At 39.8% G+C, this 26,745-nt stretch overlaps 1 protein-coding gene across 6 annotated transcripts in view; it reads left to right on the plus strand.

Moving 5' to 3' along the window:
* VPS13C (vacuolar protein sorting 13 homolog C) overlaps positions 1-26,745 on the plus strand; it is a 270,747-nt gene that overhangs the window by 212,606 nt on the left and 31,396 nt on the right. For 5 of the 6 annotated variants that reach the window (XM_083183522.1, XM_083183524.1, XM_083183523.1 and 2 more), the window contains 13 exons: positions 1,017-1,158; positions 1,286-1,420; positions 2,350-2,431; positions 3,782-3,851; positions 4,272-4,383; positions 13,979-14,092; positions 14,716-14,855; positions 15,631-15,712; positions 15,920-16,033; positions 17,860-17,935; positions 18,937-19,100; positions 21,904-21,949; positions 22,545-22,668. In XM_083183522.1, the coding sequence (XP_083039648.1) occupies positions 1,017-1,158; positions 1,286-1,420; positions 2,350-2,431; positions 3,782-3,851; positions 4,272-4,383; positions 13,979-14,092; positions 14,716-14,855; positions 15,631-15,712; positions 15,920-16,033; positions 17,860-17,935; positions 18,937-19,100; positions 21,904-21,949; positions 22,545-22,668 (1,401 nt within the window). Of the gene's footprint in view, positions 1-1,016; positions 1,159-1,285; positions 1,421-2,349; positions 2,432-3,781; positions 3,852-4,271; positions 4,384-13,978; positions 14,093-14,715; positions 14,856-15,630; positions 15,713-15,919; positions 16,034-17,859; positions 17,936-18,936; positions 19,101-21,903; positions 21,950-22,544; positions 22,781-26,745 lie in introns of all 6 variants that reach the window. The other variant, XR_014473471.1, reaches the window with a different exon arrangement.

Here is a 26,745-nt window from a genome sequence, read left to right on the forward strand (position 1 = left end):
GCAGCATGGCCGCTGTTCCCTTCCCCACTAGCATCGGCAAGTGTGTATGCACTTGCTGATCCCGGGTCCCCTTCGGCGGTGTGTATGGGGCTTTATCACGTGTCCAAAGACAGGTGAGAAGAGAAAACAATACTTGGAAGAAATTCTCATGTAGCTGACCTTGTTCTAGCCATAAGTATGTATTCTGATCTGTTTACAAGTTGTTTATCATGCCTTAGGATGGACTGCGAGCCCAAAGGGACATTTATTAAAGATTATACAAACTCTCTAATCTCTCAAATCACTATGTGAATGATTGTTAAAATGCTTTCAGAGAATTCTTTGCCTAATATTCAGAAATCTAGAAACCCATTCTGTCAGCACCTTGATAGCGCAATATATAGGGCAAAGAGAAGAACATGACATCATCAAATAATAAACAAGGTAGAAAACCTAAACACATACCTCCTCACAGAGTGCAATTATGCAGAATGGAAACAGGAGCGACAGGCCGGAGGAAGTTTGATAGACTGTTTTCAGAAAATAATTATTCTTAAAGGATTGGGCTTTAAGGTGCCCATAGATGCTGCGATAGCAGTGTGCAATGCTATGCGCGCTCCCGCGGGCATCGCACAGTACAAAAAGTACGTGCTGCACATACTTTTTGTACTGCCCGCGGATCGCATCGCACGCAAAGCACATGCGTTTCGATCCAGCCCATAATGATTGCAACACACGCTGCTATCGAAGCATGTAATGGCACCTTAACCCTATTTTTCTGTGTCTCACAATGGGGCAGATGTATTAAGCCTGGGGAAGAGATAAACTGGAGATAAAGTGAAATGAGAATGCACCAGCCAATCAACTCCCAACTGTCATATTTCAAACACAGTTCATTGGCTGGTGCTTTATCTCCTTTCACTTTATCTCTAGTTTATCTCTTATCCAGGCTTAATACAGCTGCCCCAATGTCCCCAAATCATATGTTGGTGAAATAATTGAGTACTTCTAATGACTTTTCTTATTCTGGTTAACAGTTCAGGCCTCATCTGGGAGATGAAGCCAAAACAGAAGTGGAAACCATTTAACCAGAAACAGATCCTACAACTAGAACAAGCCTATCAAAAATCCATCACTGGAGAGCAGGGCAGATGGACAAAAATAGACACCAACTTTGAGGTGTGTCAGGGTTATTACGTGTGTGGGTTTTACTCTTTGGCTATCAAATGCTTTTAAAATATATTTCTTTATAATGATGCCTCCTTTATAAAGTAAAACACTGTCTTAATCATGTATATATGTTTAGGTCAGTTTCAGCTCTAAGGAAATGCGTTTGCCATTGAAGTGCTCAATCAGGAGAAGTTTCCTGTCTGGCATTCACATTGAATTCAAGCATTCTCCACACCAAAGAAGCTTACGTGCCCAGTTATACTGGCTACAGGTGAAGTATTCTATCAATATATGGAATAGTACACAGAAATAGTGTAAGTTCCTGCTGTATTCTTACACATAATAGTCACTATGCACAATGCTCCCATGCAAATGTGTGCCTGTGTACAGTATGCGCTTATTTCATTATGTGTATATTTATAATTATCAATTTCTCTTTCAACTATGGGGCACACTTAAAACACACTGGTATATAGTGGCTAATATGGAGGCTGGACACTGCATTTTACACACAGCTGAAATGACTCTTTTGACCCTGATTTGTAAAGCGCCAATAATATAAGAGCAAAATACACTATTGTCCATAAATATTAATAAACAATTAAAAAAAAAGTCTAGCCCTATAAGTTTTTAAACTTCTTCCCACAGTATGTGTTGCTGATGTACTTAAGATTTTTGTGTGGAGTCCGCTGCTTGAAGCCTTTGTAGAGTGTCTTGTTACTATATTGGGTGCTCATCAAAGGAATTGTCTGCCTCTGCAACTGTTGCACCAGATAATTATGGTTGGGTACAAAGCCTAGTGAAGCTAGTGCAGAGCCATGTTAAGATTTCCTCTCTCATGTTCTGAATAAGTCTCTGCAATTAAATCATAAGTGTCCGAAGGCTCTTGTATTTCAGTCTTTGAATGTATCAGGCTCCAAATATTCCATCTTGGAGGAAGGCAAGGTGACTTAAACTTTGTACTTTGAGGTTTTTAAAAACTTTGTTGATTATAACAGAAAGTAGAGCTTAGCCATCTAGGAAGGAGCCCACTGATCTCACTGAACTTACCTCTCCGCACCGTGAAATATTTTGGTCTCTGCCAATGCTGCAGAGGTTTAGGTTTCCCCTTGGCTATTGTTTCAGACAAAATTAAGACAAAAGTGTTTGATTAGTTATTTTAAGGCCTTACAAGTCTCACAATATTGTGTTCTTTAACAGGTGGATAACCAGCTTCCTGGTTCCATGTTCCCTGCGGTCTTCCATCCAGTAGCACCTCCAAAATCGATTGCTCTGGATTCTGGTAAGGATCTTATGGTATTAATCGCCAAGAGGTGTATCCCACACTAGACCAGATATAAAGTATATGTATTTTGATAAAACAACCAACTTGGATAATAAAATTAAATAAAGTAATTTAAAGTAGCTGGAGGTGCCTCCAGAAATTGGAAACGTGACGGTGCCCAAACAAAGACATTTCTTGGTGGAGGCATAACGGTTTGTTATAGTAAATATAGTTAAAATATAACTTTTTTTAAATAATGGTGTACGAAAGAATAAAAAAGTGTTATATAATCTACCTTAAATAGGGCTTAATAATATAATTGTTGAAACAGTTACAGGATAAATTGAAACATTCACAACATAGATACAATCGTGGTGCATATATTCCTATCAACATCCTATCAGCGTTTTATAGCTTCTTGAAAGAGCAAACCCCATTTTCAGCTGTGCTAACATAATTGTACAAGGGTTTTTTCTAATCATCCATTAATCTTCTAACGTGATTAGCAAACAGGTAATGGGCCGCTATACACCTATGTAGATATTCCTGTAAAAACCAGACATTTGCAGCTGGTATAGTCATTTAGCACATTTTACACTTTTTAGAGTGTATTTCTGATTAATTTAATATTATCTTTATTTGAAGAAAAAAAAAACATGCTTTTCTTTAAAAAATAAGGACATTTCTTACTTACCTTCAAACTTTTGAACGGTAGTGTAAATAAGATAAGTGGGTATGAAAAAGGTTAAACATACCATAATAAATAAATAAACAAACATATTAGAACCAGTACTACACTTTCTAAGCACACATTCTCACACTTTATGGTAAGGCTCCTGTTTCTTCTTCTTGGTAGCTACTCTCTGGTCTATTGCTCTTTTCGAGGACTGAGATTCTCTTATGCAGCAAACTTAGTAGAAAAGGCTTCTACTCTGTGCAGCAGCTCCACTCTGTGACCTCTGTCCCTTTAAACTGCATGATGTGATAGCAGTTATAGCAATCCTAGTCTGTACCATTATTGGAGGAGGGTTTCTAAACAACTGGAACCCAGCTTGTATTTTCCTATGAACATGTAGCTCCATTCAAAATTCAGTGTGATAGAATAATACAGCATCAGCTGGCTCTTGAATTATATTTAAGTAAAAATGAATACTTCTTTTATTATTTTTATAATTATACTTAATTGTAATGCCTTTTGTAATACAAAATGAAGGTGTCAAACCTTGCAGGTTCTTTCACCTCATCTGACAATTATGAAATATAAATTAATTCTTTAAAACATTATATTAATAAAAACCCTGTTAATCTTTCTGTTTTACATTTTCTATTTTTGTATGTTTTTATTATCTCAGTTTATCTTGATTGCAGAACCCAAGCCCTTCATTGATATTAGCATCATCACCAGATTTAATGAATTCAGCAAAGTCACACAGTTTAAGTAAGTACATTACAATATTCTGCCCACCGAGTAAAAGTGTTGCCATACTGTATGTCTCATGGTAGAAGAAATTGGACTTGACCCATAAATCTCGTTTTGTAAACAATTGTTTTAATCCTTTAATTAAATTTCCATCTGAATTTATTAACATATTTGTTTGTGTCTGTTACATATCTGATATATTAGTCTGGTTATATATACCATCCTGTACCACTATATCTGATTTCTAGTTGGATATCAACCATTATTAAATTAGTTATAGGAAAAAAATATATAAAACTAACACTGTTTTTTCTTTAATAAAATCAACATTTTAATTTCGACAGTGGAAATCATGTTTTTATATAAATCCATCCTATAATCTTGTAGGAAAACAGTCTGCGTGTTTTCCCCATTTCTTGATGCTACTGTTCCCTGCAGGTACTTCATGGTTCTGATCCAGTGTATGGCTCTAAAGGTTGACCAGGGTTTCCTTAGTGCAGTCATTGGATTGTTCACTCCAGCTACTAATCCTGAGGCTGAGAAGCAACGTGTAAGTTGTCAGCATAATTATATAGATGTATATGTAATATGCATAGACAGCATTACTTGCACTAGGGGGCATTTTTTCAGTATCCAATGTATCATCATCTAAAAGATAAATGCTTAATACAGTTAAAAGGAATTAGAAATTATTTAAGGTTTAATTTTTTTTTCTAGCTTCTGTAAAAAATGTTTTTGTGCGTTGTGGATAAAGAATTATATGTAAGCCACAAGTTCATAAAGTAGGGAATTTGCAAATATTACCTTTTTTCTCTTTACCATGGCATGCAGGGTATAATACACCACAATAGCAAAACATAGCATAGCAATTTTACTATAATTGTAAACTGATTGAGTAGGTATTATGCAGATTAGAGGTGAATGTATCTTGATGGCTATCTGGAGGTGTATCACTGGGTGGGGGAAGTAAGTTAAACATGGGTGAGCATACAGTCAGGAGCACTGGAAGAAATGATAGTTCAGGGAAGGAATGTGGGAAAAGGGGCACTGCCTGTGGGCGCTTATATACTAAATCGGGGGTTGGGGTTTTTTTTTAGGAGGTTGGTATTCTCAGGAACAACGCCTTTCCAAAAATGTGTTGGAGCGCTAAGCAGTCATACTCTCTGTCAAGCGGGACCCTCCATACAGTGTCGGCCAGTGAAGATCCAGGGTGGTGGCTTACATCATTCACTAGGGGGGGCACCTGCAGAAGAGTGGCCATGCTCGAGGTGACGCACATTCTTCGATGTGCAGAGAAACACCTTCCGGTTTTTCTCAGCTGTGTACATACCAAGTCTGTTGAATTGGGAAGCCAACTTCCTCAGCCAGCAGGACATAAACTCAGTAGAGTGGGCTTCTCCATCCAGAGGTGTTTCGTCTCTTGGTTCATCGCTGGGGATGTTTGCATCACATCTCAACTGAATGCTTCCGTGAAATCCCGCACCAGAAATCCCGGGGGCGTTTCTTGTAGAAGCCCTGTTGGTCTTCTGGAACTTTTCAATAGTGTACCTGTTCCCCCGACAGCTTAGACTGTTGGTTGCTCTGTCGTGGCCACTTCCTCTGAGGCGGTACCTGCTCAGTCAGTATTTTGCCCTCTCTGTTCTTCAAAATACGAATGACCCGGTCTACCACAGTTCACACCTTTTTTTTTTTGCAAGAAATTCTGCACCTGCAGCCCCCCTTCATCCTTGGGATTTGATGTTGGTTCTCAAACTGCTGTATAAGGTTCTGTTTGAGCCTTTATTGGTTGTTGCTCTATGTTGGCTGATGTGGAAAACTGTTTTTCTATTAGCTATTGCTTCCGCACGCCGCATCTCTGATTTGGGAGCATTGTGCCAAATCTTTGTGCAAGTTCTTTGTTAGGTTTTTCATCCCAACCACGCTGTTCTGCGCACTTGCCTAGACTACCTACAGTTGTCTAAGTGTTTCATGTCAACCAGGAGATAGTGTTGCTGTCCTTTTGGCCAGAGGTTGCTTCTAGGGATGGTGATGTTTTTGCTATCTTGGATGTTGTTCGATCCTTGAGTACCTATGTGGACCGCACAACACGGTTTCGTAAAACTGACTCTTTGTTTGTCCTTTATGACAAACATAAGAGAGGTTGGCTGGCTTCAATGCAAACAATTGCTATCTGGCAAGTTTATCTGCTATATGGGAAGCTGGTTCCCCTGCCCATCAAGGCTCACTCTACCAGATCCATTGGACCTTTAAGGGCTCCCTGTCGAGGAGCCTCTGCAGAGCAGCTTTGTTGCGCAGCTACGTGGTCCGATGCCTGGGGATAGGTTGCATGGGAATTGTCATGCCGAGAAAGGCTATTTGTTTTGCGACTGCAGCAATAATGTGTGATGACCTATTGGTGTCCACAGATTTTTTTTTTTAATAAGATGAGTCAAAACTAAGGCTGGGGTCACACACATCGGCCAAGCGGGCCCTGTTCAGCAGGACCCGCTTGAGTGGAAGCCGGGTGTTTTAGGGTCACACAGCGTTGTGGCCGGATCCTGCAGAAAGGATTTCTGCACAGCCGCATTGTGTGAAACATATACATTGAAACATTTTAATGTTTCCCAGCCATGACCCTGCGGCTGAAGCCCCGCCCGTATGTGTGGAAGGCTGCACAGGAGCCTTTGTGCAGACCCTTTGCAGCCAAACGTGTCTCGCTTGGCTGCTATGTGTGGCACCAGCCTAAGGGTGTCTTCTCAAATCTTTATTAGTATACTGTATATCAGCCCTTAGAGGTTGACATTATTCCAAAAAAGGAAAGGGGTAGTATATGATAAATGGATAAAAAATTAAAAACGGGTGTGAAAGAAAATGGGGAAGGGGGGTACATTCCAGGGGGGTACATACAGTAAATACAGGATACACATCCTTTAACATTTAACATCAATTACTAGGTCTTATATATCCATGGCCCTCAGGATTTGATAAATATATAGATACTTCTCAGCCAATCAGTGGCCACCCTTTTCATTTAAAAATAAGTTTTGAAATCTACTGGCCGCTGCTGGGCTCTCTCCATCTGCCTGCGACGGAGGTGGCGGGGGAGCCTGAACACCCCATGATCATAACCACATAGGATTGACCAGGAGATGCCGGTGCCGGGACATGGCCATTTCATCCATTATGTCTACACATGGAATGATGTGGCCATGATCCTTTAGGGAGAGGTTGTTCATCTTTCAGTCTGCTGAAGGGATCAGCAGACTCGTTGAAAGTCACACGGGCACCCACATTGGATTGTCTTCAAGCCCACACATAGTAAGTTTTTAAACAATTGATTGTTCTGATCGGTTGGAAATGGCCATATCGTTTAAAATATTACCGTGTGTGGGCAGCTTTACAGATCTGCTAATTGGTGCACAGGTGTGTTCCTTAATGACTGACATGTTAAACCATTACTTCATTTGGGATATTGCAGAGATCTGTAAAACATGGTTATGGCATTTTAGATCTACAATGTCTAGGTCGACAGGGTCAAAAGGTCTAAATTAAAAAAGTTGACATGTTTTTTTGTGTCTATGACGACACACGTCGGTATGGACATCGTCTAAGTGTACTGGGTCCGCTCGCCATGCCGTTGGAAAACATTATGCGGCAGGTTCCATTATGGTTTCTGTATTTACTCTGTGTGAGACTGTTGATGCTCCAGGCACAATGTAAATATTTTTACATACATGGATCGAAAACATGCCATGTATTTAATAAATTATGTGTTTATTTGAATGCATTTAAATAACTATGTTTACTTTCCTTCCATGTTCTTTGGGATGTGTATCTGTGTTGCATAATTTATCTTTTTTTTTTTTTCCTTTAAGTTTCCTTTTTAATACCATCATTTTAATGCTTTCCTCTTCCATGTCCCCATTCTCTGTTTACCATTTTTTTTAATTCTTTGTGGGCTCTCTTCATATTTTATCAGCTAATAACATAAATTAAATAAACTCAGGCAGTGCCGGGCTATACTCTTTGAGGTGCCACTTCACTGTTACCACTTTTAGAAATTTGGGACTGCACACCAGTCTCTGTGAAGTAAGATGGGGGAAGCCAAGGCCTTGGCATCAGTTAAATCAGCCATAGGTTTGTAGCTCCACAAGAGAAGCAGTGCCTCGATAGTGGCTGGTTTGCATTGGGCTTTACACAGAAGAGGGGGCCTTTATAGTGCTATACACTGGGGTTTGGCACTTCCTCCTTGACAGTTTTGAGTCTTTAGCTAAAATTCAGTCAGTATTGCAGATGTATTAACCCCTTGAGTTGTGGGTTTTCCTGGTGCAGGACAATCCTACCAGGGCAGGTTTTATCTGCCCCAGGAAAACCCACCACTCAAGCTGCAGCCACTACCTTTTGCAGGTAGTGGCACTGCAGCCAGAAGAAGCAGCAACAGCAACGGTCAATCTGGAAAGTTCGGGGCTGCTCGGGTGGTGGTGCCTGGCAGCAGTGGCGGGGAGTGTGTTCGGGCGCTCGTGTGTTCAGATACCTGAAAACACAAACACCAAGTGCTCCCGAGAAGGGAGTGGTGCTCGTTAGCAGCAGAGGGGAGTGATGATTTACGGCAGAGGCGGTGTAGAGTGATTAGCAGTGGCTGGGAGGGCAGGGACAGGACAGGTGAGGGGGAGGTGTACAGTATGTAGATGTATGCCAGTGCTGGAGACACCACCGGCACGCACCTATATACTGTATTGTGGTATGCCCGGAAATTTTCTGGGACAGCCCACTGCGGCAGCGCAGCTGAGCCTGGAAAATTTCCAGGCATACCATGAAGTGGTTAAGCCTGGTTAAGTGATAAAGTGGAAGATGATTACGCTGCAGCCAATTCGCTCTTACCTGTCAAGTTACAAGCTTGGTTTGAAAATTGACAGGAACTGATTGGCTGCTGCTTTATCTCCTTCCACTTTAGCACTGCACCATTATTGATACTTCTGCTCAGTGTTTCCACTTGCATGCAAGACATGTAGTTGAGACGGACTGAGTAAGGGCGGTTTCACACTGTCCGGCTCCTGCCGGACGGGAAATTACCGCACGGCTTAAAAGCCGTGCCGCCCCTACAGTGTGTGATGGACAGCTCTGTGTCCATTCACACTGGACGGTCACGGCACGGCTGCCGGGTAGCAGCCGGATCTTACCACTGCAGTGTCTGGCTGCCGTGCCGTGGCCGTCCCGTTCTGCCCATTCAGTGTGGTGTGGAAGGCAATGGGCGCCTTCACACACCACGGAAATTACCAGATACTTAAGCCCGCCCCCATGTGACGAGTAGGGCGGGCGTACACCCCGTCAGACTGGAAATGCCAGTCAAACTGTTTGGACCAACCCCCATGTGACGAGGGGGCGGGGCCACAGGATCTCCAAACCGGACCATGTGAAAGGTCCAGAAATCCGGACAAAGTGGGTCCGGCTTTTTTCCGTCCGGTCAAAACCGGAGTGTGTGAAACCAGCCTAAGGGACAGTTTAATCAGTCTATCAGAACATGTGTGTATACGTATCACACACACAAATATGTGTGTGTGTGTGTGTGTAATATATAGTGTGTGTTTTACTTGTGAATCAGAAGCTTAAACATGGTTTGAGCACAGGGCCTGTTGTCATAAAGAGTTGGTGGATGCTCAAGCTGAATGGAGAGTGGACATACATGTTCAGTCTCTCAGCCCAACAACAGTATTATGGATAATTTAAATCTGAAACCGGTTCAGATGGCCTTTCAACAAACAGTAAAAAAAGAAAAAAAAATTGGAAGTAAAAGTCCAGTGTAGTCCACCTACAGTATATTTTCTTAGTATTTTCTGTTGCCAATTTTATGTTTTAATAATTAGATACATAGGCGGTATTCAATCCTGGATCACGGCTGTCAATCACTCCCAACACCTGTGATCCTGGCCCATTTTTGGTTAGCCCAACAGCTGATCGACAGGCGAGATTCAACGTCCCGCCTGTCGATCGGCGCAAAGGGTGCGTGGCCATGAAAACTGATATGGATTGTCTATCTGCGGCCGGGATCGCGACAATCCACAGCCGTTATCGGCAGAATGGGCCCGACAGCTTTTAAAGTCGGGCCCGTTCTGCCGTGATCCTGCTTCAATGCTGTTGCTAAAGTCAGCATTGGATAGAGATCCGCCGCTTTTTCCCCTGTAGGAAATAGTGGCGGCACATTGAATCCCCCCCCCCCCCCCTTTAATTTTTGTAACAGTGCTTGAAATTTATTTTTATTTTTTTCTTTTGCAACTTTTTAAGAAATACATAATGTGTAACATATACAGTTTAGGGTTACCACCTTTTTATTTTCATAATCATGGTGAGAAGGTGTGAACAAAACCAGTGTAGACTTTTATATGTAACCCCTCCCATGCCCATATATACCATTTCGCAGCCGCCTCATATACTTTTATGCCAGTGCCACCCATGAATTATGATTGCTTGTACCCATGCCTGCCCTCTCATCTCGGTTTGCTTACACCAGCATTATACTTTTGTACCTCAGGTCAACTCCCTTCTCGGTTTGCCCGATCCGCTTTTGTACCAAGCGTTTTTCATACAAATTTTTGTCATAGTCTCAATTTGAGTAAACCTCTTCATGATTCATTTGAAATGCAACACCTGTATATCTGTGTGACTCAGTCTGAATCTGAATATGTAAACACTTCTATGCAGATGGTACAGGTATGATAAAATTAAAACCTGTTGTAATAAAATATATAATATACAAATAAAAAAATAGCATTAAATAATGGCACAATGTTAATATCTTTGATCGGCCTGAGGTGCTAGTAACAGTTTCTGGTCTGAATATGTGCTTTGTATACAGCAGGCATGGCCAAACTGTGGCCTCCAGCTGTTGTGAATCTACACATCCCAGCATGCCTTGCCATACTATTAGTATTTTCAAATAGAAAAACTGGCAAGGCATGATGGGTATTATAGTTTCACAACAGCTGGAGGGCCATAGTTTGGCCATGCCTGGTATACAGATTCAGATGCCATCACACCCAGATGTAGAACTGTCACATAATGTATGAAATGGATTATTGCAGTATTTTGGCCCAGGTTATTTGCATCCTAGTACGAATAATATGCACGTTTTCACTAATTATTGAGTGTAGGTGTATGAAGACACATCTGTATAAGCAAAAGAGAAAATAAATGTATAAACCTGACTTACTTTTAACTATAAAACACTTCTAAAAGAGCCATACACACTGGGTGTTTCTGCCCAGCATGTATGGTGAGAGATGATGAGAAAAATGAATGGGATGAAAACCACTCAGTGCATACACACTGAGTGTTTTTCGCCGGCTTTGGTGTTTTTCCCAGGATGCTATGGAAAGCTGTCCACTCAGTGTACCAGCAGATAAGAGGACTGTCCAGCGATGACGCAGGAGTGCTCATCAGTACTCACTGCTCATAACCACCCCGTACACACTGGGCGGCTTTCGAGCTGAAAGTAGTTCAGACGAATAAACTGAGCTGCTTTCAACTCAGTCTCCCAGTGTGTATGGTCCTTAAGGCTGCGGCCACATATTGCGTTTTAACAGGATGCAGTAGAACAGGAGCTGTTAGCAGGATGCAGCTTCTTTTGTCCACACATGGCATTTTAACTGGATGCCGTTTTTTGGAGAAAAAGAGAGAGTAGGGGTCCCCCACCCCCCTGGGACCTCTGTGGCATCTTCACCCGGAGGGTGGCTGCAGCCTTTCAGCTTTTTTACATGGCTGCCGCTTCCCATCAATTTGTCGTCTTCAGGAGCTCTTCTCTGCTCCTCCTCTGCCATCAGACTTTATTGCCCCTGTCTCGTGCTGGCTAAAATAGCCAGCTCAAGGGGGTGGGTTGATGGCGTGGTGAGCTGTGATTGGCCCGCCATGGCCATTTTGACATTTAAAAAAGGTGCCGCTATATACGCCGGAAGGGGTGCTTGAGCAATACTGCCAATGATTGGGGACCCGGACCGCTGCTACCAGTAATGATGGGGGGATGTGCTGCGGTAGGATCTGTCGGCTGCGGTGCCACCGCATATGTATGCAGGCTCCTTGTGGTGCAATGGGTCACGCTGTGCCACTATGTGTGGCCGCAACCTAGCAATATGTGTGAATGCTTTGTCAGAAACTCATCTGGATTTTTACTAAATCTAGATATTTTATGAAAGAGATACCATTGATCATGTCATTGTATTTTCCTGTGATTTAAACAGGGTTTACCAGTAATGCATGCAGTAGAGCTCCCTAGGGTACGGTTTTCTCTATGTATTTAACTATCACCTGGGTTAACCCCTTACCTCCATTGTTTAATACTTAATGTTTAATCCTGGATCACTTTTTGACCCTAAGCCTCCATCCACTTGTCATATATCCTGACAATCTCCCTTCTGCGTATCACATATTTACCCAACCCTCCATTCCGTTCTTGTGTATTCCCCCAACCCTCCATACCCTTCTTGTGTATTCCCCCAACCCTCCATTCCGTTCTTGTGTATTCCCCCAACCCTCCATTCCCTTCTTTGATATTCCATTCCCATTTCACATGTACCTCCAACCCTCCCGTTTGTACATCACATACAATCTATACTCATTCCTCATCACTTGTAACTTACAACCACTTTCCCATTGTCCTCTATTAAGGCAGAGAGTGAGGGTCATGTATGACAACAGAATGGTTAGAGGGAGACAGAGACAGATGTGACCATGGGAGGTACGGTAGTGTAGCATTTAAAAAAAATTGGAATGGACACAAGGAAAAAAACAAAACCGCTACAGCTTTCCCCTGCATGGTGCTGATTTCTTAAGATGTTTTGATACTAGGCTACAGTAACTCCTGGGTATTGGAGTCATGTGTGGACATGGTAAGGTTCCTTTCTACTGCTAACATCAGCAATAAGTGAATAATCCAGGCCTCACTCTCCCCAACAACCCTGACCATTAAATGAAGGACTCCTGTATTTAATAAAGCAGTATACCTACAAACTGCACACATATATTCCACAGTGCTGTACAGGGAATATTAACCATTCACCAATCCGTTCCTGCCCAATGGAAATTTAAAAAAAAAAAAAGTGTGCACAAATAAGCCAATTAACCTACTGGAGTACCATGAGAAACCCACATAAGCATGGGTAGAATATACATACTCTAAACAGCAGTTAGGGACAGGGTGGGAATCAAACCCACAACATCAGTGTTGTAAGGCAGTACTGCTAACCATTACACCATCCGTGCAATTCATATTTAATAAATTCATCGTTCACCTAACCCAGGGGTATCCAACCACTGTCCTCAAGGTGCCCGCTAAGAGTCCAGATAGCCATATTTGAGCACAGATTACTTTATTAGCGTCTGTTATTTTGATTTATCCATCTGTGTTCAATTTTGGATATATACGTAAAACCTGGCATGTCCGTGTGCTTTGGGTGCCAATGTTGAGAACACTGCCCTATACAGTCCTGACATCAAAATTAGTTCCATTCATAATAAATAGATGTCATTAACTCTATCCCATTTATATTACTGTCCCCTGCTATTTAAAAGAAAAATAGCCTGTATGGCCTGAGGGGATGGAGATGTAGAAGGGGAGAAAACCAGAAGTACTGTATGAAACCAGAGGTAGATGGTTGGAGGTAGAGGGATGAAGGGAGGGACAGTAGGCACATTCTGTAAAGTTCTCAGATTTCTCTGTCATCAATTTCTGTAATCTGTAGGAAGGTACTTCTCATGTAGTCTCTTGCTTTTTAAGTCAATGAAGGGTAGATGTATCACTGGCCAATAAGCTCCTAACTGACCCTTTTTAAACCTAACTGGTAACTTAACAGTCAAGAGCCTATTGGCTGGTAATAAAGAAGTGTGAGTCATGGGTAGGCACTCCTACTGCTGCGGATCTACACAGCCCAGCATACTCTACTACAGTTTTATCATGCCCAAACAACAAAATTGTAAAATTGTGGCAGAGCATTCTGGGATATGTAGTAACAGCAGCTGTAGTGTCACACAGTGCCTACCTTTTATTTAAGTAAGGTTTAAAGTTTGAATTACAGTAGACAGCTGCAGTTAAGACTAATAAACTTTTGCATATTTTTATTTTATGATTTTTTTATATTATTGATTTTTATTAAAAACATTCACTTGTCTATGTACAGACCAAGTTAATCCAGAAAGATGTGGATGCTTTGAATACAGAACTGATGGAATCGTCCATGACTGATATCACTACGTTGAGCTTTTTTGAACACTTTCATATATCTCCTTTGAAGGTACTTTTAGGTTTAATTATGTTAGCATTATTACATTTTCATCAACATTAAAAATTAAAGTAAGGCTGTACAATAGGTTTACTCGGTATTTTCAAACCGTCAGATGTCAAAAAACTTTTATACAGTGCCTTTTGTAGGGTACTTTATTTTGATCTGTTTGACAAGAGGCTTGCTATGTAAAGGCCCCCATGCACTACTGTGATTTTTTTCTCCAAGAGGAGAAGTCACAGCAGATCCCTCTTAAACCGTGCCGGGAGCTCCCCGGCTGCTGGATAACATACAATATACGATATAACGAATGCGATCCCATTCGCTTCTGTCTGATCTGACAGATCTTACAAGCAGCATTTCCAACTCCAATCTAATGTGCATGGGATCTCACATCGAATTGGAATCGGAGACCAAAATATATATATTATTTGCCATATCCGATTTCTTGGCACTATCTGTTGGAATCGGATGAAAATTGGCCAAATGGCACTGGTCTATGGCCAGCTTAAGTTAAGTTATGTTTTTGTGTATTTAATATATGCCAGCATTTTCTCAGTCTCTATCTTGTTGATGATGAACTTCTTCCTGCCGTTGTCATGTTTCTGGTAGTAACACTTGAACTTTCTTTCCAGCTACACCTCAGCCTCTCACTGGGAGCAGGAGGGGAAGAGTCAAACCAGGAGAAACAAGAAATTATTGGTATCAGCTCTGTCAACCTTCTCCTAAAGAGTATAGGAGCCACTCTCACTGATGTGGATGATCTTGTTTTCAAGTAAATCTACATTTTGGTCATAATCAACACATTGTTGCCTAATTGAAAATGAGTTGATAAAGCCTAACTATTTTGTAGATGTCAGTGCTATAAAATCATTGTGCGTGATGTTTGCTTTTTACAAGCCAGGATAAAACTAATAGCATTATTATTATTAACAGTTTCTTATATAGCGCGCACACATTCCGCAGCGCTTTACAGAGAATATTTGAACATTCACATCAGTCCCTGCCTCAGTAGAGCTTACACTCTATATTCCCAACCACATGTACACGCACACACAGATATTCTAAGGTTAATTTTGTTAGGAGCCAAATAACCTACCAGTATATTTGTGGAATGTGGGAGGAAACCGGAGTACCCAGAGGAAACCCATGCAAGCACGGGGAGAATATACAAACTCCGCACAGTTAGAGCCATGGTGGAACAGAACCCATGACCTCAGTGCTGTGAGGCAGTAATGCTAACCGTTACACCATCCGTTCTGCCCATTATCAAGTGCAATAGGTATAACTGATTATCCTTGCACTTCAATGAGATAAAAAGGTAAATTATCGTGGCAACATTTATTATTTCACGATGAAAGATTATATAATACCCCTTTCTCTTCTGTCAAATTGCCAGCATTATAATACTGTATACTGTATTTTGAACAAGCAATCCCCCACATAAATTGTGCAGAAATAACTCTTCTTGTGTTGTATTCGGCGCCAGGTATGAATCCTTATTATCTTGCACAGTAGTTGCTTTATCATTTCATCTTCTTGCTTTACAGATTGGCCTGCTTTGAAGTGAAATACCAGTTCTACAAACGGGACCAGTTGCTGAAACTGGTTCTTAGACATTACAGTGAGCAGGTTAGAAATGGCTCATGCATGAATCCGTTGTTAGTACCTTCAATGGCTGTGATATACTAGTGAAACAATTATGTGGTGTATTTTCATTTTGGTTGGTTGCAGTTATATTACAAGCATTAAGTAGAAATGTTGTCTTTGACATCTTGTATCACAGTAGTAAATCATTAGTTAACACTCCTACTTTTTGGGGATTTCTTACTTTTGCAGTTCTTGAAGCAGCTTTATGTTCTTGTCCTTGGCCTGGATGTCTTAGGAAACCCCTTCGGCCTAATTAGAGGGCTATCAGAAGGCGTTGAGGCCTTTTTCTATGAACCCTTCCAGGTGTGTACCTCAAACTTACAATGTGTTTTTAAATGTATAATTTAATATATATTCTGGAATGAGTCTAGATGGTTTAATATATGTTATCGAACGACTCTCTCTGTTGCTACCTCCATGTATTCGAACATATGTGTCTGAATGTAAAAATTACACTGTTCTTTTTATTGTAAAATACAATAAAAATTGTTTAAAAAAATGTATAAATTATTCTGATATTTAGTTTCCTTTTGGTAGAAATCATATAGAATGCCAGATCGAATCGAATGCCACATCTAATGGTGTGTGCCCACTATTAGACTGCCATGAATCCTGTTAGGAGTCCAGGTAGTGCTGGGGATGGCATCAAACACCCTCTCCGCAGCTCAAGAAAAAAAAAATGTTTTTTTTTTGTAATATGGTTTTATGGAAAATATAGAATAAACACAGCCATACATCAGTAAATATAACAGATGTCAAGAAAAGGTCTAGACGCCTCTCCAAAACATTTCAAAATATTATAAATACGGAAAATCATAATATAGAACACTATCAAGAAAAATTATAGAGAAGGGGGTTCCGCTGCTAAGAATTTCTCGGTTTTTCCATGTAGCTTTAGTTTTACACTGTTCCATACAGTATCCCTGGTTGTTGTGGAGAGAGTGACTAAATAGGGAAGCAAGATGGTGAAAAAAGCATTTGGCTCCGGATTCTGTATCCAACAAAAATTCTACCCAATCCATCTGGTACAAATATGCTAAGCGACGGTAAACATGAATGTGACCAGTTTAGAGTAAGAATTAATCCAATGTGATCAAATAGTTTTTTTTTTTTTTTTTATTGGAAGCAGCGGCTATACAAGCTAATAATAATTTGACACCAGTAGGAATTGGAGAAGCATTTGTAAATTCCCCCTGACGTAAACCTTTAGAATGTGATGTGTAATCCATCGTTAATATACAATTGTATTGCTTTCCAAAAAGTTTGGGCCACTGAACAGTCCCACTTACAATGTACAGGATCAGCATCCTGAGCATTTGTGTGATGATCCTGTAATAAACCTGAGTTTAGGAGTGTAATAAGCTCTGTGTAAAAGTGTATAGTGCTCAAGAAAATGTTTTAATGAATCTCCTGATGCAATCTGGTGTACTATGAGCCATTGCTATATCCACTCTGGTTCAAACTTCAAAGCTGGTTCACATACCCAAAGTCTTGGACGTAGGTCTGGACATAAGTGAAAGATTATATCATCCAGCTCTGACTGTACTCACTAGTGTAGGAAGGGATTCTTATGACACCCCCCCAATAGCAGGTTGCACGTGGATAGAAAATCAAATGACCACTGGCCCTATAGTAAATCTAAAGTGGCCAAGCTGCATGTTTGATATAAGAGCTAGTGCAGTGTAAGTGGAGGTGACAGAATGCAATCCAGTTTTAGTTTACATTGAGTGACTGCTCCTACACCATTGTCCTCTACACCTGAAGGTTACCAGTCATATGGATTCATAAAAACTGATTAAACAGTCTAAAAATCCTAGTTTTACAATGTACACAATGCAGCTTAAAAAAACATTATCTGCGGCATGTATGGGGAGAAATTGAGGTGTTTTCCTGCCCCTCCACCACTGTACTTAAAATTAATATTCATTTTTAGACACTTAAAATGCATCCTTTCCTATATTATTGACAGTTTCTTATGTTTGATACGGATGGGAAAGTCAATATTTAGTGTACATTTAAAGCAGGATCCTGTCACATGCTAGGTATTACACAAACATACTTGTTGATGTATCTGCTTTAAAAGCAAATTGCATTTATTTGCTAGAAGTAATCATCTGCCTTGTTTCCAGGGAGCAGTGCAGGGGCCGGAGGAGTTTGCAGAGGGTTTGGTCATTGGGGTGAGGAGCCTGCTTGGACACACAGTTGGTAAGATCCATTCACATTTTACATGAAGTTTAAGCAATCTTAATTTAATTTAATTTTTTAAGCATATTTTCCAGTATGATGGTGTATTTTTTTTAAAGTTTATTCATTCTTATTACAAAATAGGCACAAAATTTGTGTAAATAAGCTCAAAGAAATAGAGAGAGCTTAAGAGTAATGTTTTGTTTTAAAAAGTAATTATGTTTTATGTAAATTATTAGACGTATTAGATTGTCACAAAATATAGTTTTTACTAACATAGAATTGGGTGTTTACGCAGAACCCGCTGATGACCTGTTAGTTGCCACTTAGCTGTAAGCTGTCAGTGGTCAATATGTTGTCTGAGACAGGATCTGAAGAGTGTGGCTGATGTTTCACAGGAATCCTGTTACTCTTGCAGAACTTGTGTTCTTGAAGTCAGCCTGTCTGACCAAAAACAAAATTCTGCCAGTGGAAGAAGTGTAGTGGCGGTCAGGTATCGGGGGACTCCTGGATTACACAAATGTCAGCCCATGTGCAAGATAATCTTTTCAGCCATTTTATTGTTAATCTTACACTCAGGACTAGTTTTCAATGATTATTCAATGGGAAATACCTTCTTTAAAGAAACTTGATTTTCTTTAAATATATGAGAAGTATCTTTTTAGCTGAACAAAATTTCTAAACTGACAGATTCTAGTGAGCAAGAAAGCCTCAGTGCAGTCCCAGACATTGCCCTTTAAACTTGTTATGAGGTATAGAAGAGATGCAGTGCCTTTGGGAGAAAGAGCTTACTGTATGCTAGAGGGAATTTAGGAAGTACAATATTTATTTGATTGTGTATGCTTCTGAAAAAGTAATCCGATTTTGTGTAAAGTTAATAAAAACAGTTGAATGCTGATCACTGTGTGGAGACAAGGGTAAGTATACTCTGCTTCTGCTTTTGGTATACAGTACTATAAAGAGAGTTGTTAATTGTTTAGGTCACTTAATTTTATTGACTTATACCTCATCTCTCGACACAGGAGGAGCAGCTGGAGTGGTGTCTCGTATCACAGGGTCTGTTGGGAAGGGATTAGCTGCTATCACCATGGATAAAGAATATCAGCAGAAGAGGAGGGAAGAGATGGGTAGACAGCCCAAGGACTTTGGGGACAGCCTGGCCAAGGGAGGAAAAGGATTTTTACGGGTGTGTATTAGGAAGCAATATTCATTTAATCAAATTGGACAGCCTTGTATGTAAGGTCTGATGTTAACAACCAGCCCCAGCTTGAAGCAGGGTCCCTGCTAACATTTCTGTAAGAAATGTGCATAAAAAGAAAATCCACTAAAAATGCCACCGTCACTCACATTTGTTATATAAATTCAAATAAAAAAAATTGTATAAAAAGATTATATTTCCAATATAAGGAAAATCTTACAGGTCATTATTATTAATAAAAATGTTTGCTTGCCAATTTTCACACCTATTTTGACAAATTCACTTGGCACACAAGGGTTATTACCCATATTTTTCACAGATTGTGATTTTTTTCTGCTCACACTGTCCACCTTTTGTCTAAGACCACTGTTGGACAATAGGTTGTACATGGCAATATCAGTTGAGGTTGAAATTCTTGACAGATCTGACCAATCAGGGATCACAATAATTAAATCAGAATTCTCTTTGTACCTCTTTAACATGGACACCAGGAGGATCTTGGTAACAGCAAGTTTTCTGAACATAAGATTACAGCCATCCTGGTAGTAGAAAGCGTTTACCTTTAAATAATAAGAATTTATAAACAACTGATTTCATTCTGCTGTAAATTTATTTTAGAATGTTAAGCTGGCCATACATCAGGACGACCTGCATGGGACCTGATCCTATGCAGGTCGTGGAACGAGCGATTATATGCGCTTAAAAACCACGTAGGATCTACTTACGGGCGTATTGAGAACCGGCGAATTAGATGTGCAGCACGTCTGATATGAGGGCAATGCACATGATATCTCGAGATTGTGGGTTCGGCTCTAATGTTGTTCTAATGTATTGGGACCTTTAGTTTAGAACTGTACCAGGGCAAACTACATTTATAATGGGTTCCTGATTATCACCCCAAAGCAAAGAGTAATTTCTGGCTTTTAAGTGAACCTTTTACTTACACACAGTTGAAGCAGCCAGTTTGTGGGGTGGAAAATATAGCTTACACATAAACTAATATAATACGGGCATCATGATTATTATTAAGATAGTGCCACAGTGATGTCACTGATTCTAAAAAATGCATAGATTGTGACTTGGCTCAGCTTACAAATTGGATATCTCTACTGTGACGGTGATCACAATATTTTCCCAATTAGGGGTATGTTCCAGATGTATGTTTATTCATTATTATCCTTTGTATATCATGTTTCTGTGTCATGAGGTGTTCTGAACTCCTCTGCCTCCACATCCCAGGATCTATTGTCAATAATATGTTGTTTACCATAGGTAATCCATCTCTTGGTTTATTGAGCAGCCCTGTTCCGTTCCTTATGATGCAATTCTTGAATACAAAGTACTCCATTCATCGACTACACTAATTATCCATGTTAAGAAGTTTGCGTTTATCAGCATTAATAATAGTCATAGTTATGTTATATGGAAGCTGTTTACAAGCTGCACTGTCCTGTAACATACAGGAGGAGGATGTAAAGGCTTTGTAGTGTTTCATATTAGCGAACCACATAAAGCTAAACATTTTTAGGATTACCCTCGGTTTATTTTACTATCTGTAGTAATACTGCCCTCTTGAGGTTACTATTCGTAAATACTTTAGTTCATAGAAGATGAGGGGAAAAAATGGGATCATTTAAAGATGTTTATATAATTATTATTATTATTATTATTATTATTAACAGTTTCTTATATAGCGCACACATATTCCGCAGCGCTTTACAGAGAATATTTGAACATTCACATCAGTCCCTGCCCCAGTGGAGCTTACAATCTATATTCCCTACCACATGTACACGCACACGCAGACATTCTAGGGTTAATTTTTGTTGGAAGCCAATTAACCTACCTGTATATTTTTGGATTGTGGGAGGAAACCGGAGAACCCGGAGGAAACCCACGCAAGTACGGGGAGAATATACAAACTCCGCACAGTTAGAGCCATGGTGGGAATCGAACCCATGACCTCAGCGCTGTGAGGCTGTAATGCTAACCATTACACCATCCGTACTGCCCCAGTGATCTCTTGGCCATATAATTCTGCCTGTGCTTGTTTGATTTTCCTCAGGGTACTCTGGTTTCCTCCTGCAGTCCCAAAATATACTGGTACAGTTGTGTCCTTTTACATCTTACCTCAATACGCTGCTGACTTTATATTGAAGTATCTCCTAGATATCAACAATTCATTAGCACTTTACAAACAACTGGTTCTATCAGAGAACATACTTATGATTATCTGCTTTCCCGTGGAGACTCAACAATGAATAGGTGATCTCTTGGCCTTACAATTAAATGATCCTGCATCATACTCCATTGTAGACAACACTCTCACATCCCACTCTCCTCTCCAGGCATTATGGCCCGTCTACTACAGCATTATGGCACACCATGATGTTGCAGAGGGCAGAACAGCAACAACAATGTGATTTTATCCCTTCCACCTGGTCCAATGCATTTTCTGAACACAGAAAGAAAAAGTATTTATTTATATTAATGGCTACCGTACTTCCACTCATTACCACATTTTATGGGATTGTGTTTATGGAACTGGCCAATGAATGTAAACACACCCAGGATGCAAATAGGTTTATTTTGAGAATATCGTTCTAACCAGTAATCCGGGCAGAGTGTGTTCTGTGTGTAATGTCTTCCATCTTCAGGTAGAATACTGCATGTTACCAGCTATGTACTATACAGATACCAAAGAGGTGGGAGAAGGCCTGCCGTGAAGAGGTTTTCTGCAATTACTGTGAATTATGGAATAAAGAAATGTAAAGTTCTCTTTGTCTTTCAGGGTGTAGTGGGAGGAGTGACTGGGATAATTACACAACCTGTAGAAGGTAAGCATGGAATGTTATGTCTACAGTAAGTAGTTTGTATGTCTTCCATGCTCCTGTTGTGTATCTGAATGATTACATAATGAATTAGATTGTGTAAATATGCCAGAATCTGTTGTTGTACTATGTAACCATGTCGTCTATTTTAGCAGTAAAGGGTGAAGAGTTCACATTGCTGTGGGAGAAGCAGACATTCATATATACCAAACAGATGGCTTTAGCTTGTTTAAAAAGTGGGATCATTTACATGTTATTATGCCCAGCAGAGTTCAGGAATGTTTGCCATATGCATACTGCAGATAAGGAATGCTTGAAGCCAAGCAATTTGGAGATGATTTATTGTTATCTATTGATCGATTTGTGACTTCCTGCCAGATAGAAATTGAGGGTTTGTTAGCTGCTTCTACTTATTTATTTACTAGTAAAAAGCCACTAGAAAAAGTAGGTTTTTAAAGCTACAGTATGTTACCAGCTAACACAGACATTCCATCCAAACCAAGGACACCCTATTTACTGCACAGTAACACCCTGATACCTGTCCTATAGAGTCTATCATTTAGCGAATGTGTGTTTTATTTATGTTATGGTTTTGTTTTAGGTGCTAAGAAAGAAGGAGCTGCTGGGTTCTTCAAAGGCGTAGGAAAGGGACTTGTGGGTGTTTTGACAAGGCCCACAGGTGGAATCATTGACATGGCAAGCAGCACCTTCCAGGGAATTCAGAGGTATGAATGTTCCATGGAATCGGATTCTGTTCTGAAGCCCTCCCACTGATTATACTCCCAATGACAGGTCTGAAGTAAAGTTTAGACTGAAAAGAAATAGAATTAATTTCAGGTAACAAACAGCCATCATTTCTCCATTAATTGGAGTAACATTTTGCTGGTACATTTTACACGCTCAGCATTATGTATTAATATGTGATTGGCAAGCGCTTCTCCATACATCAAACTCCCTTTATATTAATACAATTTTATTTATAGATAATGTTTGTTTATCTATTTTCAGTGCAAAATTCCATAATGCCTTTAATAAGAATATTTTTGACCCTGTCTTGGAAAACTCCAAACACATAACTATCACTCTTCATTTCCAGATAATCTTCTCATCCTTTTTTTTTTTCTCTGAAAAAAAAAAAAAGCTTAACTGCACTTTATAGACTAAACTGTCCATTCCTGCATTCAATTCAGTCACACATATTGCGTCTCCCATAATTCTGAAGTTCTGCTCATATCCTAATTACATTCATTGGCTCTGTCATGGGCCCTCTACTATCTACCTTTTATGCAGATAATGTTTTGTTACTGGAGGTATAAGACAATGTATTAATCCTGCAGGCAGCTTTCACTCAGCGGTTTTTGTATTGTAAGAAAAAGAAGCACCTTATTTTCACCCTTAAACCAATTATTCAAAATCAAACTTATTTAAAATATCCCTTAAGCCAATATTCACTGTGGTGTAATACATTTAATTAATTGCTCCACAGTAAACATGTGGTGTATATCTCTAAAATGACATTTCAATCATTGAAATATTCAGTCTAGTCAGCTGTGGTTAGAAAATAAATTACTTGTAAATGAAAATTAAGTGGCAGTTTTTTTTCATACATGCAATGGGCCCTTGTAACCTCCCACAGTGTAACCTTTGTAGTGCGCCCAACATGGCTGCCTCCTCTGGTATGCATGTGGTTGGAATGAAAAAACATGAACCTGACAGTTTTGTTGGGAAACTAGAATTAGGCTGCTGTCTTTTTACCTTTTTTTTCAAGGGTTAACCTATACCACCCAGTGTTCTATGCAGTCCACCCAAGATGGCTTCCTCAACTAGTACTTTAAGGGTGGAGTACACAACCTGTTATAGATATTACCCAAAATGCATTCACCAACCCTACATTATGCTTACAGTGCGCTCTAGGGTTTCTTTTTTTTTTTAGTTCTGTGTGGCTTTTCCAATGCTGTATTAATAAAACATTTTTATTATGTGTATTGTTTATTTATGTCCTTAAAGCTCCTTAAGTAAAAGAGCTACTGTATTTAACGGAAATTATAATTTTTATTAATAAAATCAAAACAAATTTATAATGAAGGAACACCGATAGAGACGATACCCCTTTTGAGTGGACAGCTGGCATACTGTATACCTGAAACTTCTCCACTGCTGACAATTATAATATTTAACACTTCCTGTAGTCAGTCACTCCAGTAGGTGTATGAATGAGATGTGGTCCATACACTTAAATAGTTGTATCTGGTGCACTAGTATAATAAAGTGTAGCTGACTTGGAGTCCAAAGCTTGCTTAATTTTAGCCATTTTGCAGTGACATATCTCTGGCTGCAGATCCAGTCTCCAGCAATAGCACGCTATTGTACATGATATCACTATCCTGTATAAGCACGTCAGACCTTGAGGTCTCTCTTAGTTCATGATGTACAGCAACGCTTAGTCAACTAAGTATATTTGTTGTGTAGGTTAGTAATATGCAGGATGTGGCTGCTGATCTCCAACGGGGTACATTCACACAGGATTTTCAGACCCACACCCTTGTTACTAGGTATATTTAGACTTCTTTAGGATGACCTACATCAGTCTTGCAAACTACTCCTCTTGGCACTCCGCGTCGCTTGAGAATTTTCTAGCATCTTGCATCTTTCTTAGCTCTCTTTTTCCACAAATCTTGTTTTTTGTCATATATATATATATATATATATATATATATATATATATATATATATATATAGATAGATAGATAGCACTTACCCCCTCGCAGAATGGATTGGAGCTGGCACACGGTAGTAGGTGAAGAAAGAAAGGGTTTATTGCAATTACATCATTGCACAGAGACAGCTGCCGACCTGACAGCCGTTTCAACTGCATGTGAGCAGTTTTCATCAGAGAGAATGCAGTTAGTCAAAATCTGAAGAAAAGTTAGTACAAATCACACAGCGGGGCAGATTTATTAAGCCTTAATAAGAGATAAATACAAGGGTGATAAAGAGAGATAAACATCCAGCCATTCAGCTCCTTACTGACTTTTTTAAAGCACAGCCTGTAACATGGCAGTTAGCAGGTGATTGGCTGGATGTTTACCTCTCTTTATCACCCTTGCATTTATCTCTTGTTAAGGCGTAATACATCTGCCCCAGTGTGTGTATACAGCTTGCGATGCCGATGCACGCTCCCGTGTGATCTGCATTACAAGAAAAAAATTGACTGCTGGCAAGCCAATTTTGACTATATTGTATACAGTCTAGTTTTATAGTATAGTCAAAACCAGCCATAGTCAATATCGCAGGTGTGTATGTATATATATATATATATATATATATATATATATATATATATATATATATATATATATATAGTCAAAATATAAAGTAAATATAGTCAATATTGTAAGGCTCTGGCCTCCGGGAAGTTAAAGGGAAATAAAATAGTCAAAATAAGCCAAAACTAAATTGTGTGTATGTGCCTTTAGTCTACGGGTTACCTGGTCTTCCCAGTAAAACGAGTCAGTAGAAGTGTTTGTATAATTGTACTGCCCTGTGCCTGCATTACATAACTAAATCACTGGTATGAAGAGCTAACAAAAGAAGTTATATAAGAGATTTTTTTTCCCACCAGTTTCTCTTACCTACCCCGGAAGCTTCTTCTACCATCTTTTTCAAGATATTGTTAAAAGCGTATTCTTTAATACATGTCTTGGTACTACTTCAGGTCTTTGTTGTATATTAGAAATAAAGGCTGAGTATCCATTATCCAAATTACTCTGAAAAAAAGGATATGATTTGTAACTGCCACTAAATATGTACAAGAAAATGATTGCTTGGCATTCAAATTCTGTGCATGAGATAATACACAAACTTTGTTTCATGTTTTGAAACCTTGTTTCATGCACAAATAAAATATATTTGTGTGTATTTCATGTGGTTGATGTGTTTGTACAACATAAATGCTAGATGTAGCGCCTCTCATCTTTTTAGGGGCTGGAAAATTTTTTGCCTGCTCCCACGGGGCGCACAAGATGCTCACGGGCCTCATGGAGACAGAGCTCACCGCCCGTGACCTTCCCACACCGCCACCGATGGTCCCAATCACCACCCCAATCCCCATCACCACCCTGATCCCCCTAACACTGCCCATCTCCCTGAAGCGGAGACGGGCAGGGTCCCGCTGCCCAGCCGCCGAGAGACCAGGACACGCGTGCGCCCCAGTCTGATGGAGTCCCTCTCAACTGGCTCTCACCAGCGGGGACGTTCTGGCAAGAGCTGAGCTGAGCAAAGAAGAGAGGGGCTCCATCTGTACCTCAAGATGTATCATTGGAATATTTTTAAAAAATCGAAAATAGGGAATAATCCGTTATCCAAAATGGTTCGGGTCCTGAGCATCTTGAAAGAGATACTCAACCTGTAATAACAATTCTACTTAATTATTGGCCATTTCCCCATTGTGCTTTTAGGGTTTTTTTGTAGTTACATTATGTCATATGTATAGGTTTATTTAATTCCTTATTGCTTGGCTAGCCATACAACTAGGCTGACAGTCAGAAATCTGTCTCTAAATTTTTTTGAAGTTTTATCCTATTTTCTGGTGGCATTTATTTTATCTCCCTAAAGTTAACTTCTTTCAAACTAAATAAGGACTATTCCTTCAATCTAAGTTCTTTTTAATGTCATACATTCCATTATTGCACCCAACTCCCTCACATCCCTTTTTGTTTAGTTTATCTTTATAAAATTGATTGTTATGGTTTTCTACTATTGGGCCTATGCCATTCTGATTCTGCTTCCTCTTACATCTTTCC

Source organism: Crinia signifera, chromosome 4, assembly GCF_055691185.1.
Source record: "Crinia signifera chromosome 4, ASM5569118v1, whole genome shotgun sequence".
In the NCBI taxonomy this organism is placed as follows: domain Eukaryota; kingdom Metazoa; phylum Chordata; class Amphibia; order Anura; family Myobatrachidae; genus Crinia; species Crinia signifera.